General features: G+C 38.2%; 1 protein-coding gene across 1 annotated transcript in view; it reads left to right on the top strand.

The window, feature by feature from the left end:
• The window catches only part of ANO2 (anoctamin 2), a 184,715-nt gene that overhangs the window by 145,786 nt on the left and 20,028 nt on the right, over positions 1–18,901 (top strand). The window contains exons 17-20 of the mRNA XM_054056456.1: positions 2,930–3,041; positions 4,378–4,435; positions 5,284–5,384; positions 12,771–12,919. Of these exons, the coding sequence (XP_053912431.1) occupies positions 2,930–3,041; positions 4,378–4,435; positions 5,284–5,384; positions 12,771–12,919 (420 nt within the window). The remainder of the gene's footprint in view (positions 1–2,929; positions 3,042–4,377; positions 4,436–5,283; positions 5,385–12,770; positions 12,920–18,901) is intronic.

The following is an 18,901-nucleotide window of genomic DNA, read 5'->3' on the forward strand; positions in this document are numbered from 1 at the left end:
TTGCCTCTTCAGGGGAAATACAGATGAAAAACCTGTCCCTTTGAAATGTGCACCATTGTGAATTGTGAAGGAACAAGAATTTATTGCTGATTATTCCCCCCCATCACTCTGCATTTAATCCTAATGCTGCTGTCTTTATTCAGGCAGCATCCCTAATGAACAATCTGATCTTCTGTTTAAGAAGGATGAGCCTGATTAATCTCTAATGCTACAAATTACATGAAATAGAAAGTTCATTCAGGCAGCTTTCTCCAACGATAGGCTCAGATGTCAGCTCTAATAATGTTATAAAAATTACAATTATTTCACACTGATAAATGCTCCTTACCTTGTGAACTTTCATTTTGCTGAGCAGAGCAAAACATAATTCTTTTTTCACACTGCAGTTAGTTAATCAACAAGCTGAGGAATACATTGCTGGGCTGGAAGAACGGCTCTTGATAGAACAGGTTTCTTTCTATTCTAACCCCAGACACACCTGAATCTTTGTTCAAGTGGAAAATTACATCTGTAAGAATAATAATAGTACCACTGATAGTAACTGTATTTATCATAGGATCAAAGCAATGAATCTGCCTCACTCATTTCCTGCTGAATCAGTGCTTGGAGCGAAAAAAAGTAGCAATTTTGTTGTAATCTGTACAGAGAGCTCACACAGAATGCACTTGAACTCCATGCATCTCTCGTGGACATAGCAAAGTGGGACACTGATGTCCCCGTATCAAAGATCAGACCAGCAAAAGTGCAGATTATAAACATATTCTAGGTTGAATAAGTCATCTTCAGTAATCGGGTGGTGTCAGACTTGACTTGCAGCTCATTTATTTGCTTGTAACTTCACTCGGGTCGAGGAAGAACAAGTCAAATGGGGATAAAGTCAAAACTACTTCTGTTTGTGCCTTATAAAAAGAGCGAATCTTTCCATGAGTTCAGGTCCATGCCACAAATACCTTACCTCCTTCTTTACCTGAAAAGTTTCAGCTGCCCAATTTTTGTGTAACGTGCTGCACAACATATGTTATGAGTGTATCAGTTTTTGGAGAAAAGTTTTCTGTTGCTAGTGCATCTATTCTGACTGGATGCATTTCTTGTGTAGCAGACTCCACTAGCTAGAGGAAAAATGCTATGCATGCCTCTATTGGTATGGTATAGTATATCTGAATGTGGGGAGGGAGGGCAGTGCTGAGTGAGTCTCTGGAACCATATATGGTGTGCAAATCTTCATCGAGAGGCTGAGCTCATCTTTGTGGGAGTTCTCCATGAGACAGAGGCTAAGATTTTTCTTCCTCAAATTCAAAGCTGGACCGCTGCTATTTGATATTCCTGTTGCCCTGAGCTGTTGTCCTGAGGATTTATCCAGCACATGGGGTCATCTACAAATAGTGCAGATCCTTAATTAAGCTTTTCTGTACATATAAGTGGATAATGACTTAGGGCTCATCAGATTGTGTGTTGGCTTTTTATGAAAATATGGTTCAAAGCATCATAAATAATACCAAGCAGTGTGGACTCATGAGTGTTTTTCTGTTCCTTTAGTGCTCAAATAAACATCACACTTCTTTTTTTAAAAGAAAAAAAGTCTCGGAAGAACAAAACCACCTAACTTGTGCCCCAAACCAAAACTGTACAAGTACAGCAATATTTTTAATGAAGTCTTTAAAGTCAGAACCCTAAATCTACCTTATTATTTCACACTTCCATTCAGACAAAAACATACCACAATAAAATGATCTGCTCTCACATTAGTTAACAGCTCAGGATGAACATGGCAATACAAGAGTATAATCCATATAGAAACTTTAAACCAGGATTTTATCATCAATCTGAAAAGCCTCTGTCTTATGCCTGTGTTTTCTGTTGCTAGAAAATTTTCATGGAAACTGGAAATAAATCTGTGAACAGAGCAATGAATATTGAAAATTTTTAAGACATATTGAAATTTATCTAAAGAATTCTAGAAATATAGACTGTGTACAGTAAATGGAGAAGCATTACAAAAAATTGTACATTTAGCTTGCACAACAATTAACATTTCACTTAATGTCTTATTCAGCAAGGAAGTTACTATTGTGTTTAGTATTAAGCATATTAACAATCTCATTATAGATGAGCGTGTACAAAGTTAAGAAGCCTTTTCTATTTTTCTAGATGAAATCTTTGTACTTTACTTTGATCATTCATGAATTGAGAATATTAATGTTTAGTTATTTCAGTTATGTAACTGATATGCTCACATATGTTAATACGCATATGTTTGTATACATTACAGCCATTTATACTGCTTTGGATTTATGAAATCAAATATCGAGAGTGGATTATTTTTTCCTTCAAACTCCAGATAGCTAGTAGGAGAACCATATAAATATATAATTATTAACACCTATTAATTTTATTAATAATTATATATACATTGTGTTAGTAGATATATTTAATGATATCATATAGTTAATAATAAAATAGATGTAAAAGTAAGTGACAGAGGAGGTCTGGGCTATGATTTTACAGATGTGGCCTGAAGCAGAGAAAGGTGATGTGGTCTGGCCAGATCTCTCAGCAAAACAATGAAAGAGGTTGGAAAAGAAGTGATGTATTGTCCAAACATCATGACTGTTGGGATTTTTTTCACCAGGGTGTTAGAGAGACAGTCATGAGCAACTTGGGATAAGCTGTCAGAGGCCCACCAGAGAATCAAGTTCATTATGGTGTCATTCATAAAAGAATCTTCCATTTCCATCCGGAAATTCAGAAAGACTCTCTGAAAATCAAGAGTCAGTGACAGAGTTCGTGTGCATTGGTAGAAATGAAAAGTACAAAAGAAAAATACTGTATGAGGTTGAAATTTTCAGTTTGTTGCTCTATTTGTCGATATCAAGGATGTTTACCTATTTCCTAATTGATCTTTCCAATTTGACTTTTTCCCTCTCCCCAGAGATACCAAAAACAGAGAAAACATTTGAAGAGAGACTGATTTTGAAGGCATTCCTACTGAAGTTTGTGAATTCTTATGCACCGATTTTTTATGTTGCCTTTTTTAAAGGAAGGTAAGATTAATGTCCTTTACACATAGATATTTACATATATAGAGACTGATGTGTGTGTGTGTGTATGTGTCTATAATAGTGGATCTGTGTTTAAAAATGGGCACAAAAGCTTACCTAGCTATGTCTAGGAATGTTCACCTTCATCAGCTACGAAAAAATGTCATAAACAGGGTTGTCTAAAGCTTGCTTTTGAACGGCAGGGCATGATGTTGAGTTCTATCTTGTCTCTCTTCTAAGTACAACATTGTTCTGAAATGCAAGAATTTTAGTTTTCATTCAAAAATAAGAAAAATTCACACCACAGAAAATAATTCCCTTTAGTTAAAAAAGGGTGTTGCATTTATGTGCGATCTATATTGCTTACTAGTCTTCACTTCCCACATTTTAGCAAATGTTTCTTGAAGCATTATTTAGCAAAGAGAGATTTTCCTGTCTCATTTAAAGCTATGGAACTTCTTTCTCTTTTACTTTCTCAACATTCTGCACTATTTACCCATATCAAGTTAAATTAATAAATAGTTATAGTCAACTGGAAGTTGCACGTTTTGGCAAATGGACTGATTGACCAAAAAGCTAATTCAGCTGTCTTATTAAATAAGTGTGACTTCCTATGAGTTCAGGATCATTGTCTTTTGGGATTCAGTTATCCACAATATAACACATGCTTTTCAATGGGAAGCTTGAAATGATTATTTGCTAAATTTTGGCATAAATGTTTAAAACATCCTCTGGATTCTGTTTCATACCATTTTTCTGTTCCTTTTGGGAACTGTAAAGGCTGTTAATCTATACTCTTCACTAATCCTATTCAGCATCATTGATATAAGAATTAATGATCCATTTTACCAGCAGCTGAAAATATTGTAAGACATTAGTGCAAAATATCACCCATTTCTTTCTTTTTTAACCATTTCTTTTGTGTTGTATGGTTATAAGTCAATTCATTGTTGTCATCCTCTGTAGTAAGAATAGTCTTGACTGTATACTTGTGTGGATAACTCCGTTCAGGGCATTACTCAGGTGCAAAAGGATGTAAGGATACTTTTTCACAGTTTGGTTTGTGATCTCTAATGAAGATAGGGAGATTATTATTATTATTTAGCATGGAAAATTTTTCTATTAGAAATATTTTATCAAGAAGTAGTAGAAAAACGTTTGTAGAGGCCTTCTATTTGAAATAAGATTAAATAATCAAAGTTAAATAGTTGTTGAGTATGTAAAAATTTATATTGAAGTGGTACTTTGGAAATATTTTAACTACTATTAGCGAACAGTTATGTTGTTAAAGTTAATATTTTCCCCTGGTTTTGTATTTATACATTGTTATTGCTTTCAGATTTGTTGGCCGTCCTGGTCACTATGTATATGTGTTTGATGGTTATCGAATGGAAGAGGTAAATAAATATGAAATTCAAACAAAAAAGTCCTTAACAAAATGAATTGTCTGCGCAGTGTATTTCAGTAGAGTCTAGACAATAAGGCAAAATTAGAAAACAAGTTAAAACAAGATGTTAAATCTTCAACATAAATAGACAAAATCCAAATTTTCCCTCTCAGGCATCTGTATGTTCTCTCCTTCTGCTGTTTTAAGAAAGTCTTCACAGTCTTTCTTAGGTAAAGCTTCACCATTTCTACTCTTTACAAGTGGACACGAAGGCACAAACAGATTAAATGGTTTGACCAAAGACCTAGGGAAACCTTTAACAGAGCTAGAACTTGAATCTGGCTTCACATTCTGATGATCCCTGGAAGACTAGCAATTTTAGTAGTCTAAAAAGCTATAGCCATTTTATGCTAAACCTGTAAATATGTTCTCCCCTAAATCTCCTTTTAACTGCTGTGGGTATTCCCTTGAAAATCAATAGAAATACACAGGGGTTTACAACAAAGCTTACGCATGAGTCTTTTGCCCCCTTGGGAGAAATCAAGTTGAAAGAGTATTGGTGATTCTGCATTATGTTTATTATATTGATTATATAGTAAATATTTTAAAAGGAAATATAGTAGCCCCAGGGCACAGTAAGTTATTTCAGAGCTCTGCATATTTTCCATAATGTGGTTTTATGAGTGTAGATGAAATACCTTGTTAAGGACAAAATTGCAATGATTGATGAGCTCCGTGCTCCTGAATAAATTGATGGTGGGGGTGGTGGGCACATATAGACATCAGTAGCTCTTCCAGGTGGGTGCTTTTAAATTAATTCTCTTACTCATTTCACATTATGGTTTTGTTTAATTGCAGTGTGCTCCAGGAGGCTGTTTGATGGAACTCTGTATTCAATTGAGCATCATTATGCTTGGAAAACAACTGATTCAAAACAATCTGTTTGAAATTGGAATCCCGTATGTATCCTGGCCTTCTCCTTTACCATGCACTATTCCTGTGACACCATAAATTAAAGCCTTGATCCTTATTCAACTGAATGGGACTTTTGCCACTGACTTCAGTGGGTTCTAATTGAATGTGATAATAAATCACATTTTTAGTTGTGATGAAATGATCTGGCTGTATTTTATGCTGAATAATTGGCTATATCTGCAGTAAATGGCTTAAAGAAAGTGATTGAATATACAAAATAATTGATCTAAATTTATTTTAGAAATCTAGGAAAACAGGCAAGGTATGATAGATCTCTTGGGAAGTTTTAGAGAAGCTTTCAGAGTTACAGCATTGAATACAAATTAGTATAAGTGGATGAAAGATGGTATGGAGAAAAGCAATAGGTCATAAAGGATGTTAAAATGTATTACTTGATCTATGACTGTTTTATGGGTTTACAGATGAAATCTACACATTTCTAAGGTGCCTGTATGTCAGTAAGTCACTGTAATGCAGAAGCTAGACTATAGGGAGAGATGCTGACATGCTGCTTAGCGACCCTCTGCCACAGGAAGCTTAGGGCCCTCTGCTCCAAATAAAGCAAGCAATCTCTCTTGGTCTGCCTTCAGTGTCAAGGGGATCCTTAGGCAAGAAAATCCACTGAGACTGTCCTGCTCCTGCCTGTTGGGAGGTTTGCTCTTGTTTCTGTTAACTGAATCATCCTTGTTGGTGGCAATCTGTGAAATGTTGTATTAGATGAAGATTCTGGCTTAGATGCAAGTCCTTACTCCACTGAAATTAGTCAGAATTTTACTGAAACTCTGGTTTCAGTAGCTTTTGGATCACTTGCCTAAGGAAGACTTGAAAATGCTAACTAGAAACCAAGATGAGTGATGCTTGAAAGGTTATGAAATATTTTTAAAATGAGCCCTCTTCCTGCCCTTCCCCAGCAACACTTTTTTTTTTTATTGAAGTAATTTAAATAGAAAGCAAAAAAAAATCTCCAAACAAATCAAATGTGGGTCATGGATTGTTTCATTATTCATGTGTCAAAGTTCAGTAAGGAGGCCTGTTTTCTGTCTATATCTCATTGAGTTTAAAGTTTATTTTGAGAAAAGTTTGGTAAATCATTCTGAAAACATCTGACATGTTGGAGTCTTAGAGCTTTCTCAGGGTAAGCCTGGTGTGCTTTTTTTTCCATCTTCTGAAAGTTTACTGCTACTGGACTTTTTTAATGGTGATTTTATGATGGTAGAAATATTGTATTTACTATTTTTGATACATGACAGCAAAGGCAGATCCAGTTCAAAAAGAAAATTCCTATAAAATTATTTCTCAGTGCAAGAACTTGACAATTTCATCTCATTTTTCTCCCTCATTTCTACTGTCTGTCCTTCTGCCAACAATGTGTGGTGTCTTCAGTTTTCAGAACTGAATAAATATTTAAAAGCAAACATACTTTCATCTTCTCCTTCTCAGAGAAATATCTCATTTCAGTCACAATGATACCTTGTCATCCTGAAATAAGCACATCTTTACTTGTCTGCATACTCAACAAAATCATGTGTATATTCATAGGGCTTGGACCTTCTCACCAAACCTGTTTGCACCAGGAGAAGCACAGTGCTTTATTGAACACTTAAGTTAATTAAATCAGAATTAGCGTTGTACCTCTGCATGGACACTCTACTGGTTTGGACTAGATCCTCAATGATGCTCTGTTCTACCTCATCTGCCTTACACACACAGACATGCAGACACACTTTGAGTACTGATCAATATTTACATGCAGGATGTATATAAATTGAGACCTAAAGGGATTCCAAACATGCATGTGTTGCACCAGTAGTTTTGGCATGTGTATGTCTGTACTTGCTGCTGTTAGCAATGTGACAGATGTATAAATAAACATACCTTCACATTCTGCTCTCCAGCCTTCTCATCCGGCTTCCTACTGTATCCTATGCTTTCTGCTCTGCTACCTATTTTCCTTGGTAATCTCTTACAGTTTATTCATCTCCTCTGTTAGAGCACTCTTTTTCTACCAATAATTTTTTATTTTATTTTCCTTCCCAGGATATCTCTGTCATCATAAGGCCCCTTTTCTTTTTTCTAGTGTCTACTTTTGCACAGTCCTCCCAAGGAAGAGAGATAGATCACTCTTTCTATCTGCAGTTTCAGCAGCTGCATTTTTTAGCCCCTTGCCTTGTGCCTCTTTGGAGGGAATAAGAGTCAGAATGAACAATACAGATTTTTCCATTGGGTCCCTATATTTTTACTGTGGGCAGGATACCCAAGTGCTGCAGTAAGCCTTACACATATGGAAAGGCAGAGGGGACTATCATAAATGGTGATTTGTACTTCAGAAGCTAAAACTGTCCTCTGTATGTCTGTAAAATGGAAATAACCCTCTGCTAAGTTACAGGATGACCCAGATCAAAAGAGTTTTCTTCCTTATTCTTGGAATTTCAGGCTTATTTTCAGAAAACCCTTTGATTTCATTCACCGTAAACCCCAAGGCACTGCTTTGCTGAAGGTGACAAATTCTTACTCCCATTTGCCTTTTCTTTCCCTCAAAAAATGCTTCTAAACTAGTGGTAGACTGATCTTATAAGCAATATCCATATATTATGTCTCTAGTGCACCAAATGTTGTTGCAATTTGGAACCATCATTCAATGTCTCCATTATGGCTTATCCATAGTCACAGTTATGGCAGACGTGACTTGCTGATATTCTGAACAATTCTGTAATTTCTTTTTCAGTTTCTGTGCCCAAGAAGATCAAAAGAGCTAGGTAAATGTCACAGCATTTGAATTGTGGAAAACTAAGCCTTCTTGAATCAGAATGTACGTTCTGTGGGGCTGGAATTCGCAAGTTTAACAGGTGCCACAGTTTACCCAGATGTCTCACATACAATAATTCTTATACTCTTGCCACAGTAATTGACCCTGAAAGGCTGCAAGGCTGCAGGGCATAAGAGCCTTAACGCAGAGTTCCTTTAACACTCCTTTTCTTCAGTTCTGTTTTCCTGAACTTATTGAAAAAAAACCATGCCTTTATTTTATTAGTCTCTGTCTTTGATCTTGGTGATAAACCCTTAGGGTGAAATCCTGGTCCAGTTGAAGTCAATGTAAGAACTCCTGTTGACTTCAGTGGGGCCACAATTTTGGTCTTTTTATTCAGCTTTGGTTTCCATCACTTCAAAATGCACTTAACTACGCTGGATGAGGAAACCAAGAGTTAATAAAATCAAGGAAAATACACCTTTTCATAGCTATTATCTTTTATATTGTTTTTCACCTAATTAATTAAGGGGGGGTTACCTCTTCTTTTCTTTCTTGCTTTTTTTTGTTGATTTCTTCTGTTTGAGAAATTAATAAATCCAAAACACAACTGAAACTCCCACAGAATCCCGTAGGTCTGAGTGTGCCAAGGAAGCATTACTATACTATAGATTTGTGGAACAGGATGAGAGATTAATTCCTTTCATTCTCCCTCTGCCTCCTTCTTGTGCTCCCTGGCTGTGAGTATGAGGAATTGTCTCCTTATGTGAACAGACTGTAGGAATATAACTGAAGAAAAACATGGACTTTCAGTGCTACTTCCCCAAAGCAGTAAACAAAATTACAGGCAAAGATGCAGAAGTGCAAGTCACTGCACTTCTTTTTCTCTAGACACAAGTGCTCTATCTACTCAACTTAGCAGTCTTTTCTATCTAGGTTTGTTCCTGTGCCCATTTCTATCATGCTCCAAAGGAGAAAAACATGAATTGGAAAGACAGCTTTAAAACTCATCTGCTTTATATTCATCCCTGATAGCTGGATTCTGTGGATTTTCTATCTTTTCATGCTAAGTTTTCATTTGCATCTCTGTTCTGGCAAGTATTTCCTTGCAGTACTTCAAATCCAGTTCTTGGTGACCATTAGAGGTGATTTGCCTTTGCAGTACCCAAGGGCATTTATTAACTGAGAGTCTTGAGAAACTGGTAAACTGATCATCTGTTTTAATCTTTCTGGCAAGCTTTGGTGGGGATGCATTATGAGGACTGCACAGCCACAGAAGACACAAAGACTTGTGCCAACCCAACAATTTATCTGCATCTGTCCTGTTTCTACCTGCCCCCTTCTGCCTTGCCTCTCCAGCTTTTATGCATTCTACTATGCCTCAGTCCACAGTTTCCCCAAGCCATCTTCATGTCTTCCCCTAGATCCTCCTGATGCTTATAGTCTCTTTTAACGTATAAATGCAGCAACTGCTGAATCATTTGTCTGTTTGTTATTTTTTTTTTTAAAAAAAGGAGGCTTCATGTTAGTGCACCATGTGCTTGCAGCGCAGCCAGGATCATTTTCGTTTTCATTTTTCTTTTCCTCGTCTTTTTTTCTCAAAAGCTTGCAGGTTCTTCAGGGATGAGGCATTTTCATGTAGAGATATTTTTCTCTCTTCAGATGCTGATTACCCTGCATAATGCAATGCAAATAGCATAGTTAAACTGTCTTCCCACCTCTTATCTAACACCAAACTTTGGTGCTGATCACTTATGAGAAACTACAGCATCATTTTAACTTCTCTAGACATGGCCTTTGGAAAAAAAACCTTGTTGTCTATTTTCTTTCTCCCTGATCCTATCTTCCTTCGAATTTCCTGATATCCAGTCTTCTCAAGCATTTATCTTGTTTTTTGATATTCAAGAACCTAAGTAATGGCTGTTCTACAGTTAACAGTTTTCCCTGTGTATCCAGATTAATATGTCTACAAGTGGGATCATGAGACTTTGTTGCTTGAGCCTCTTCAGCACAAAGTTTCTCAAAGACTCATCCTGAATGAACAACTCTATCTCTTTCTCACTGAGGGGGCTACCTGGCATGCAGAAGTCAGAAGCTAAGATAGTTCTTGGTTATCATTCTCTGTCAACTTTGTCTAAAAACGTTGATCTGAATAATTAGCTGATTTCACACAAGTACATTTAAAGATCTTGCTTAGTTTCAATAACACAGTCACATGCGCAGTTGTACAGTTCTGCAAAACTCATTTTCACTGCCCTACTCTTAGAGAATAACACTGTGCAAATCCCCATTCTCTGTTCCTTTGATTTTTTGACACATTTCTTTTTGTCTGAAACTTCATATGGTTGGATATGACACAAAGGCACATCGTTTTTGTGGAATATTTGAAAATAATTAGTTTAGCCTTCTGTCAGTTAGTTGATTCTTTAAAAAATTGCATAAAAATAAAAATAAGACCTTTCAAAGCTTAACTCAATATGGTTAAATCTGTAAATTCTTGTGCCTGGCTTGTAGATAACCAGATGAAAAAAATATTTTTTTTTCCTGAGTATCTGAGCCCCTGATTTAGTGTATTCCCAAACAAACATTAAAACTAACAACTATTGTTTTAGTTACTGAGTTCTCATGGGAGTTATCTGTATGCACTACACTCCGTAACTCGACTCTGTGGTGCTATAACTAGAGGATTAGATCACATATATACAGACTTCACATCTAAACACACCCAAATTTTATCTCAGCTGCTGCACAGTGACAGTGAGATGCTCTTTAATCTCATCTGCCCACGGAAATGAGAAGGACATTTATTGCTCATATCATTTTATTGGAACAGCAATCAGCACTGTCTTAAAGTTATTGTTCACTGTCCTCAGAGAGTCCCTCACATTAGGAAATTAATTGGGGTATGCTGGAAGAGCATCCTGGGAATTCTTTGATTGTTTTAACTCCTGCCCCAGCCTCCTACCCCCTGAATACTACATCACCTCTGTCACAGACAAGTTCCCTTGATTGCCATAAAAACAGAGAGGGGAAAGGAAATTTTAGTGTCTTGAAATGGCTGAGTTTGCATGATTTAGGAGGTAAATGTCGTTGCAAGGATCTATCTAATTCTTTCTTGTGAAGTATTTTAAACCTCCCACCCTTTTATTAAAACTGTAAACTGAATGTTCTGGGTACTAAAAGTACTTAATTAGCCCAAATATATGTGATTTTATGATGAACGAAATCAAAAGGTTTTCTGAAAATAATCCTGAAATCCCAATATCTATATATTGCCAAAGTACTGAGGATATTACCATTAGAATTCTCAGCTATGTCTTAGCTGCACCTGGAAAAAACCCTGGAGCTGTTTTGTTGTTTATTACAGCTTTGTGATCCTGGAACTGACATGATAACCTAGATCAGGTTTAAAAGTTGTCTGCCAATCCCCATTTCCTCTGTACTGCTGATGGAATTGAATGGGTCCTGTAAATACTTGGCACTGTAGAAATTCTGCAGCCACTGCAGTCATTTCCAGGCTGCTGTGGAGCCTTGTGCTATGAGGTGACACAGGGTTCCTTTGTGGCTTAGTGCATACTCAGGAACAAACCAACAAATTTACCCAATGAAGTCTGTAGTGTGTTTACCAACTAGCCTTGCCCTGCTGCTTACTTTAGGGTCTGAGAAAGTGATTCTGCTTAACTGGCGGCACAAATAAAAACCCCTACCACTTCCCATACACTCGTTTCTGCAGGCCACACACCTCTAGTTCAAAGGATTTATCACAAGCTGTGAAGGAAATGTTTGTGGGAGAGCCTTGCTTACACTACTGGCAGAACATCACTGGAATTAGTCTGGATTTTCATTCATATAGCACATATGTAAAGAACTATACAACAATGTTGGGTGTTGTGCATATTTGTGAAAGATAAATTTCATCTGCAAAATGAAGACATATAATAAGTATAAATCTTGATGTTTCATGCTAGTTCAACTCTATTTTGCTTCCTTGATTCTGAAGAAATATCTCTTTATATCACATTTTTCCATGGGACTTTCTCAAGGTGTAAAATAGCATGACGTTATTGATGAATATGAGTTTGAAATGTCACCCCTGGAGGCACTGGGAATACCTTACTCTTTTAGAGATGGATTCATTTTACCCTGGGATTGTAATATATACAAAATTAATGTATTTGTCAGTGTCATTAAATTTTGATCCCCATCTCAGTGGGACTGCAGTTGATACTAATATTCTTTCTGAGATCCAAAGAAATGCTTGTACAAATAATTGCTCACCCATGTGAGTAATATATCATCTGGCCAAAGAAGCCCATATTATTATAAAGTGTGGTCAAGATGAGAACTTCTCACACAACCTCTTCTGATCTATGGGAGCTGGGAAACATAACTATCTATGTTTGCTTAAGAAATGGTAGGAAACCATTTTGCTTTTCTACTTCAGTGGCAGTGAAAACTCACCAGCATGTTTAGTCTTGCAATATGTATACTTTTCAGAATTTCCAAGGATGGTGTAAACTGAGCTTGTGGTGCACCAAAGTAACAGGGTATACCATACAAAGGCTTGGTCCAGATCACATATGGGAAAGAGTGAGCTGATTTAATCTGAACTGTTGCTCCTCAGGAAGCTGAAGAAGCTCTTCAGGAAGCTGAAGGACGAAAGAACTGAGGCAAAGGAAATGGACACAAACCAGTCAAAGAATCCTCATCAATGGGATCTTGACTACACCTTGGAACCTTTCACTGGGCTGACTCCAGAATACATGGAAATGAGTAAGTTTTCTAAATTTCCTTCAATTACTGCAACAACCATAGTTTTCCTTAGGACCAATCATTATATATCATATAATATATAGGTTTTCCAACCTAGTGATTCTATGATATGACTGTATGTCATAACTTGGCATGATAAAAGGAAAGAAACCCAAATCGCATGTAGCTTTGAAAAAATTGCATTAAAATCAGCAAGACTGTGTGACTACAATATTACCAACATACCAACAGTGATAAGTCCTAGGACCTGTTAATACTTACGCTGTGAGAGTCTAGTGATCCCAGTTGAAAAAAGTGCATAGAAGCCATGCAGCCACACAATAATGGAATCGGTAAGGTTGGAAGGAGCCTCTGGGTATCATCTAGTCCAATGTCCTGCTCAAAGCGGTGTCAGCTAGAGCAAGTTTCTCAGGGCCTTGTCCAGTTGTCTAGTTGGGGTTCTTGCCTGGACTCATTCAACAGCCTTCTTAAATTGTGGGGCCCAGAACTACAAACAGTACTCAAGGAGAGGCTGCACTAATGGTAAATACAGTGGAATATCTTTTGACCAGCTGGTTATAGGGTGTTTGATGTACCCCAGGATGTGGTTTTCTCCCTTGGCTGACAGGGCACTTCTGACTCATATTGAGTCTCCTGTCAACCAGCACCCTAAATCCCTTTCTGTAATGCTACTCCCAAGCCATTCCTCTGCCAATTTACACTTGTGCCTGATATTAGTCTGTCTCAGGTGCAAAATCCAGCATTTAGACTTGTTAAATTTCATGCAATTAATCATTGTCCAATGATCCAGTCAATCGAGATTCCTCTGCAAGGTGTTTTGTACTATAAGACAGTCAACAGTGCCTCCAGATTTGGTGTCACCACCACACTTGCTAACGGTGCATTCCTCTCCTGCATCCAGAACACTGACAAATGTACTGAACAGACCTGTCCATAGAATTGAGCTCTGAGGAATACTACTGATGGTCATCAGCCAAATGCAGATCCATTCACTACAACACTTTGGGCTTTGCCATTCAGCCAGTCCATCCAGTGCACCATGTACCTGCTCATCTCACGGGTGGACAACTTGTTCAGAAGGACAGTACTAAAATGCAGAAAAAAACCACATCCACCACCTTCCCTTCATGCAGTAGGCAGGTGACTTTATTGTAGGAAGATATCAAATTAAACTAGGATTTTCCCTTGTGATCACAACTTGCCTGCTCCTAATGACTGCATTGTTCTTCAAGTGCCTTTCAATAGTACCCAGTATAATTTTTCCACAGGTCTGCAGTTCCCTGGGGCTTCCTTCATGCCCTTCTTGTAGACCGGGATAACATTGACTAGCTTTCAGTCCGTGGGGATCTCCCCAGATTCCCAAGACCTTTGGTAGGTGATGTAAAGGTGTCCTGCTGTAACATCTGCTAGCACCTTCAGTACTCTGAGATGAATCCCATCAGGTCCCATGGACTTGTGAACATACAGACAGTATGATACAGACAGTCCCTTACAAATTCAGTGTCCATGAATGGAAAATTCATTGTTCCTGTGATTGTTGTTCTCCAGTTCAGGGATCTGGGCAGCCCAAATGACACAAAGGAGATTTTGGAATGGAGAACTGTTATTTATTTTACTCATGACACTAAGCTGGGTGAAAGTGTGGATCTGATGGAAGATAGAGGGGCTCTGCAAAGGGATCTGAATAGGCTGTTCCGATGGTCTGAGACCAATGACATGAGGTTTAACAAGGCCAAGTGCCAGGTCCTGCACTTGGGGCACAACAACCCTGTGCAGTGCTACAGGTTAGGAGATGTCTGGCTAGAAAACTGCCTACAGGAGAAGGACCTGGGAATGTTGGTTGACAGCCGACTGAACATGAGCCAGCAGTGTGCCCAGGTGGCCAAGAAGGCCAATGGCCTCTTGCCTTGTATCAGAAATGGTATGACCAGCAGGTCCAGGGAGGATATTCTCCCTCTGTACTCGGCACTGGTGAGACCACACCTTGAATACTGTGTTCAGTTCTGGGCCCCTCACCACAAGAAGGATGTTGAGGCTCTGGAGTGTGTCCAGAGAAGAGCAACGAAGCTGGTGAGAGGGCTGGAGAACAAGCCTTATGAGGAGCGGCTGAGAGAGCTGGGGTTGTTTACAATGGAGGAGAGGAGGCTGAGGGGAGACCTTATTGCTCTCTACAACTACCTGAAAGGAGGTTGTGGAGAGGAGGGAGCTGGCCTTTTCTCCCAGCTGACAGGGGACAGGACAAGGGGGAATGGCCTCAAGCTCCTCCAGGGAAAGTTCAGGCTGGACATGAGGAAAACATTTTTCACAGAAAGGGTCATTGGGCACTGGAACAGGCTGCCCAGGGAGGTGGTTGAGTCACCTTCCCTGGAGGTGTTTAAGGGACGGGTGGATGAGGTGCTGAGGGGCATGGTTTAGGGAGTGTTAGGAATGGTTGGACTGGATGACCCAGTGGGTCCTTTCCAACCTAATGATTCTATGATTCTATGATTTTATAATTCATGTTATTCATTTTACTCATAGAGAGCTACAGCAACCAGATACTGAATTGGCCACAGTTTCTAAGGAAAACTCAGGCATACTTGGGAAGGATTTCTCAGCCTCCCACCTTTCATATCAGATGTATAAACAGCACATTCTCTAGTTTTTTAAACAGCATGTGCATAGTTCCTCCATGTGCATCACCCTGCTGAAGTGACCGACATCACTAGTGGTATTCACTACTAAACATCTGGTCATCTTTCACACCCATGTAAAGTAGGAGCAACTCTATTAAAGTCAATAGTATTCTATTTTGTAAAGCTCTTGCCTTTCAAGTATATAACTTCTATGTGTACATTATGTACATAAAATACTGCTAAAAGAAGGTAAAGATCAGTACTTTTTCAAAATATCTAAAAAATTTGCTTTTCCACGTTAGAGGAGATAAGTATGTTGGTGGAAAGCCAGACAGAACTGAGAACAATTCCTTCTTGAAGTGGCAAGATGCCACCAGTTATATACTTTTTAACGACATCAGCACATCAGGGAGACAGTAGTTCCTGGTTTCCATTAGGTGTGATCCAGCAGCTGGATCTGCTGCTTCACAGAAATGTTTCTCTCAAGATGCAGTGTCTATCAGAGAAGAACTGTATTCATTTTACATTTTTCTGCAAGTATGAATTGCAGAGATCTTAGTGACTTTGCATATCATTGAAAAGCTCTCACTAACACTGAGGTTAGTGCAGCCACCGTAAGTCATTTGTAATGTAGCATTAGAATGTTTTCTGCTATCTGGAAATCAAAAGTCGAGAAAGAAACTTTAACATACTGAGTTTGTTCAAATGAAATATTATTAACATTTTATTCTTGTTTTAAAGTGTTTGGCACAGTGGCATTATCATCATTAGTTATAATTTGGAAGTCTGATCCTTTTAGCTTTTGATTGCACTTCGCTAAATAGAAAATGTGACTCCGTTGTCCGAAGTTGCACTGATACTTATGAAATAATGTTTAAAATTCTGTGTATAATATCTGGACTTTATTAACACATATAGAGAGCCGACACAAAAGTTAGTCATTTTTGGTATAGTTCTGCCTTGTAAAGAATCCTCTGTAGCCTCAGTTTTCACTGAGATTTTTTGATCCTATTCATCTCCATGCATCCATTGTTATTCATCCACTACTTCAGTAGGAGTATACCAAAGATAAATTGAGAGCAAATATCAAGCATCTGATAGAGAATTTCAGAGTGCAACATAAACTTACAGTCTTTCTTATTCTAAATTCTGTTTCTTATAAACTCCAAGTAGTATCTCTACGACTCAACAGAACCTAGGAGGACAGAGGTGCGAATAATTACCAAATCACTCAGGCTTGCGTCCCTGGGACACAATCCAACTTCAGCTGCTTTCAGGGAAATGAACCTCAAACAAGGTGCACACAGGGATGCTAGGGAGTGTGTAAGAGGTCAGGCATTTCACACCAGATGCAAACCAGAATTGCAGGTATCCTTCACCCCTGTAGCTGTCTCATGAGTAGACCCTGGAGAGGCAGGGGAGAAGAAGATGGAAATGGCATGGGTGGGGGTGGAGGAAGAAGAGAAATAATCTAAGCAAAAACAAGCTTTAGGGCATAAAAGTATTCAGGGGAGAACCACAGCTTGTCAATGGGCATGTTATCTAAAACCAGACATCTGTTAAATATTGTATGCTAAAACTCCGGTTTTAGAAAGCCGCTATTCACAAAACATCTGAAAGAGACTGTATTTTATTACAAAAACTGAAACCCATCTGTGATTTATCTGTATATAAAAAGCTATATTAATATACAGGTATAATATATGATAAATCAGTAAATGTATATATGGTATTTTATATAATAGCGGGGTTTTGTAAGTATATAAATATATAACAATACAATTAATGAAGTATATATGAATATGAGGTATTATATCTAATGGCAAATTCGTGGTTCTTTTTTAAGGATATCTTTATTGAGATGAACCTTGCCCTCTCTAGTGCCATTAAGTGACGTAAAGAAGCCCTCACCTGCCACCATTTTTCTCTCAATTGTTTCAACTCACTTTAAGATCTGGCTGTGTGTCGCAGCCTCTACTACCTTACCCCATTCTGCACATGATGACACTTTGCTAAAAAAATCTACTTTAGGATTGATATTTTTTCCATGCATTAATTCAGCCCAGATGATTTTTCCTCCTGCAAATTTTAAGCAAACTCCTTTGCAATTTTTAAGTTAAATATTGGTGAAAAAATATAGACATTTCCACTTATAAATATTTTCATATGTTTTGATGCTCAGACATTTTGATGCTCAGACATTTTGATGCTCATAAATGTCTGCACTTCAACATACAAAAATTTGTGGTTAGCTAGTTCTCTCTGAGGGCTCAGACTTTTAGTTATTGGTAATAAGCAAACAGAATAAATACAACTGTCTATAAATATTTAATTTCTTGTCCTTGCACATCTGTGGTAGTTGATGTTATTCATTCTGAGAGACAGAGCATGCAATCATTTCCAGCGTGGATAGCTAGTTACAGCAAAATCCTCTGGCAGAGTAAGGAGGAGCTAGTCTTCTTCACAGAAACGATGGTCCAGAAAGTGCTGAGTACACTCTGTGACAAGTAAGATACGTGTTTTACTGATGCAGAATATGGAGTCTTGAGTGAGTTTTGAACTATCAGAATCTCGAATTAAAATCTAGACACTAGTAGACTCTCGTTTTTCAAAGCCATTACGGTGCTTTCTCCTAACTGTAGCTGGACATCATGCAAAGTGTCTGGGTCTGGGAGGAAACTTTCCACCCTCCGTTACTTGTGACAAACTCCCAAAGCATATATGATGATACCATCACCCTGATTTGAGACCTCTGTGTGGGACTTCATCCTTGATTTATTGATGAGGACACCTCTTAGATATAAAGGTCTGCCTTGTTGCATAACTTCTACTATCATGGTCTAAGCTACTAAGGTTATAAATCACTGGACTCAAAGTCTTTATTTTAGATTAATCCCTTGTACTTAGATGTTAAAAACTGTTGAATGCCTCGTCTTGAAGTCCTTCAGGGATAATTAGATAGATGTTCTGCAAACGAATGGATGAATTACTAATCTAAACATTCATTTACAACAGGAGAATTAGAATCTCAAGTGAAGAGGGTAGCTCACCGAACCTTGTAGCGTGCCACTGCAAGCTTTGCCCTGCCCATAGGATTCAGGATAAATGTGCAGCAAACGAAACCCAAGCTGTGCCCCCACAGCCTGCTTGTTGCCTGGGGTCCATATCACTGCACTCAGCTGTCAGATTTGCTTCGGAGTGACTCAGACCACCCACATGGGCAGGAAGCACTTTGTGCAGCTCAGCACTGAACCTGTCATCTGGGATTGTTGTGAGGGCATCAGGTTGGAATGGGAAGGCAAGAGGTAGTTACAGAGTGAGCTTACCTGTTTTTCTAAGTTTCATTTGAGAAGGAGAGGGAAGGAAA

The sequence above is a fragment of the Cuculus canorus genome, chromosome 1 (genome assembly GCF_017976375.1).
Source record: "Cuculus canorus isolate bCucCan1 chromosome 1, bCucCan1.pri, whole genome shotgun sequence".
Taxonomy (NCBI): domain Eukaryota; kingdom Metazoa; phylum Chordata; class Aves; order Cuculiformes; family Cuculidae; genus Cuculus; species Cuculus canorus.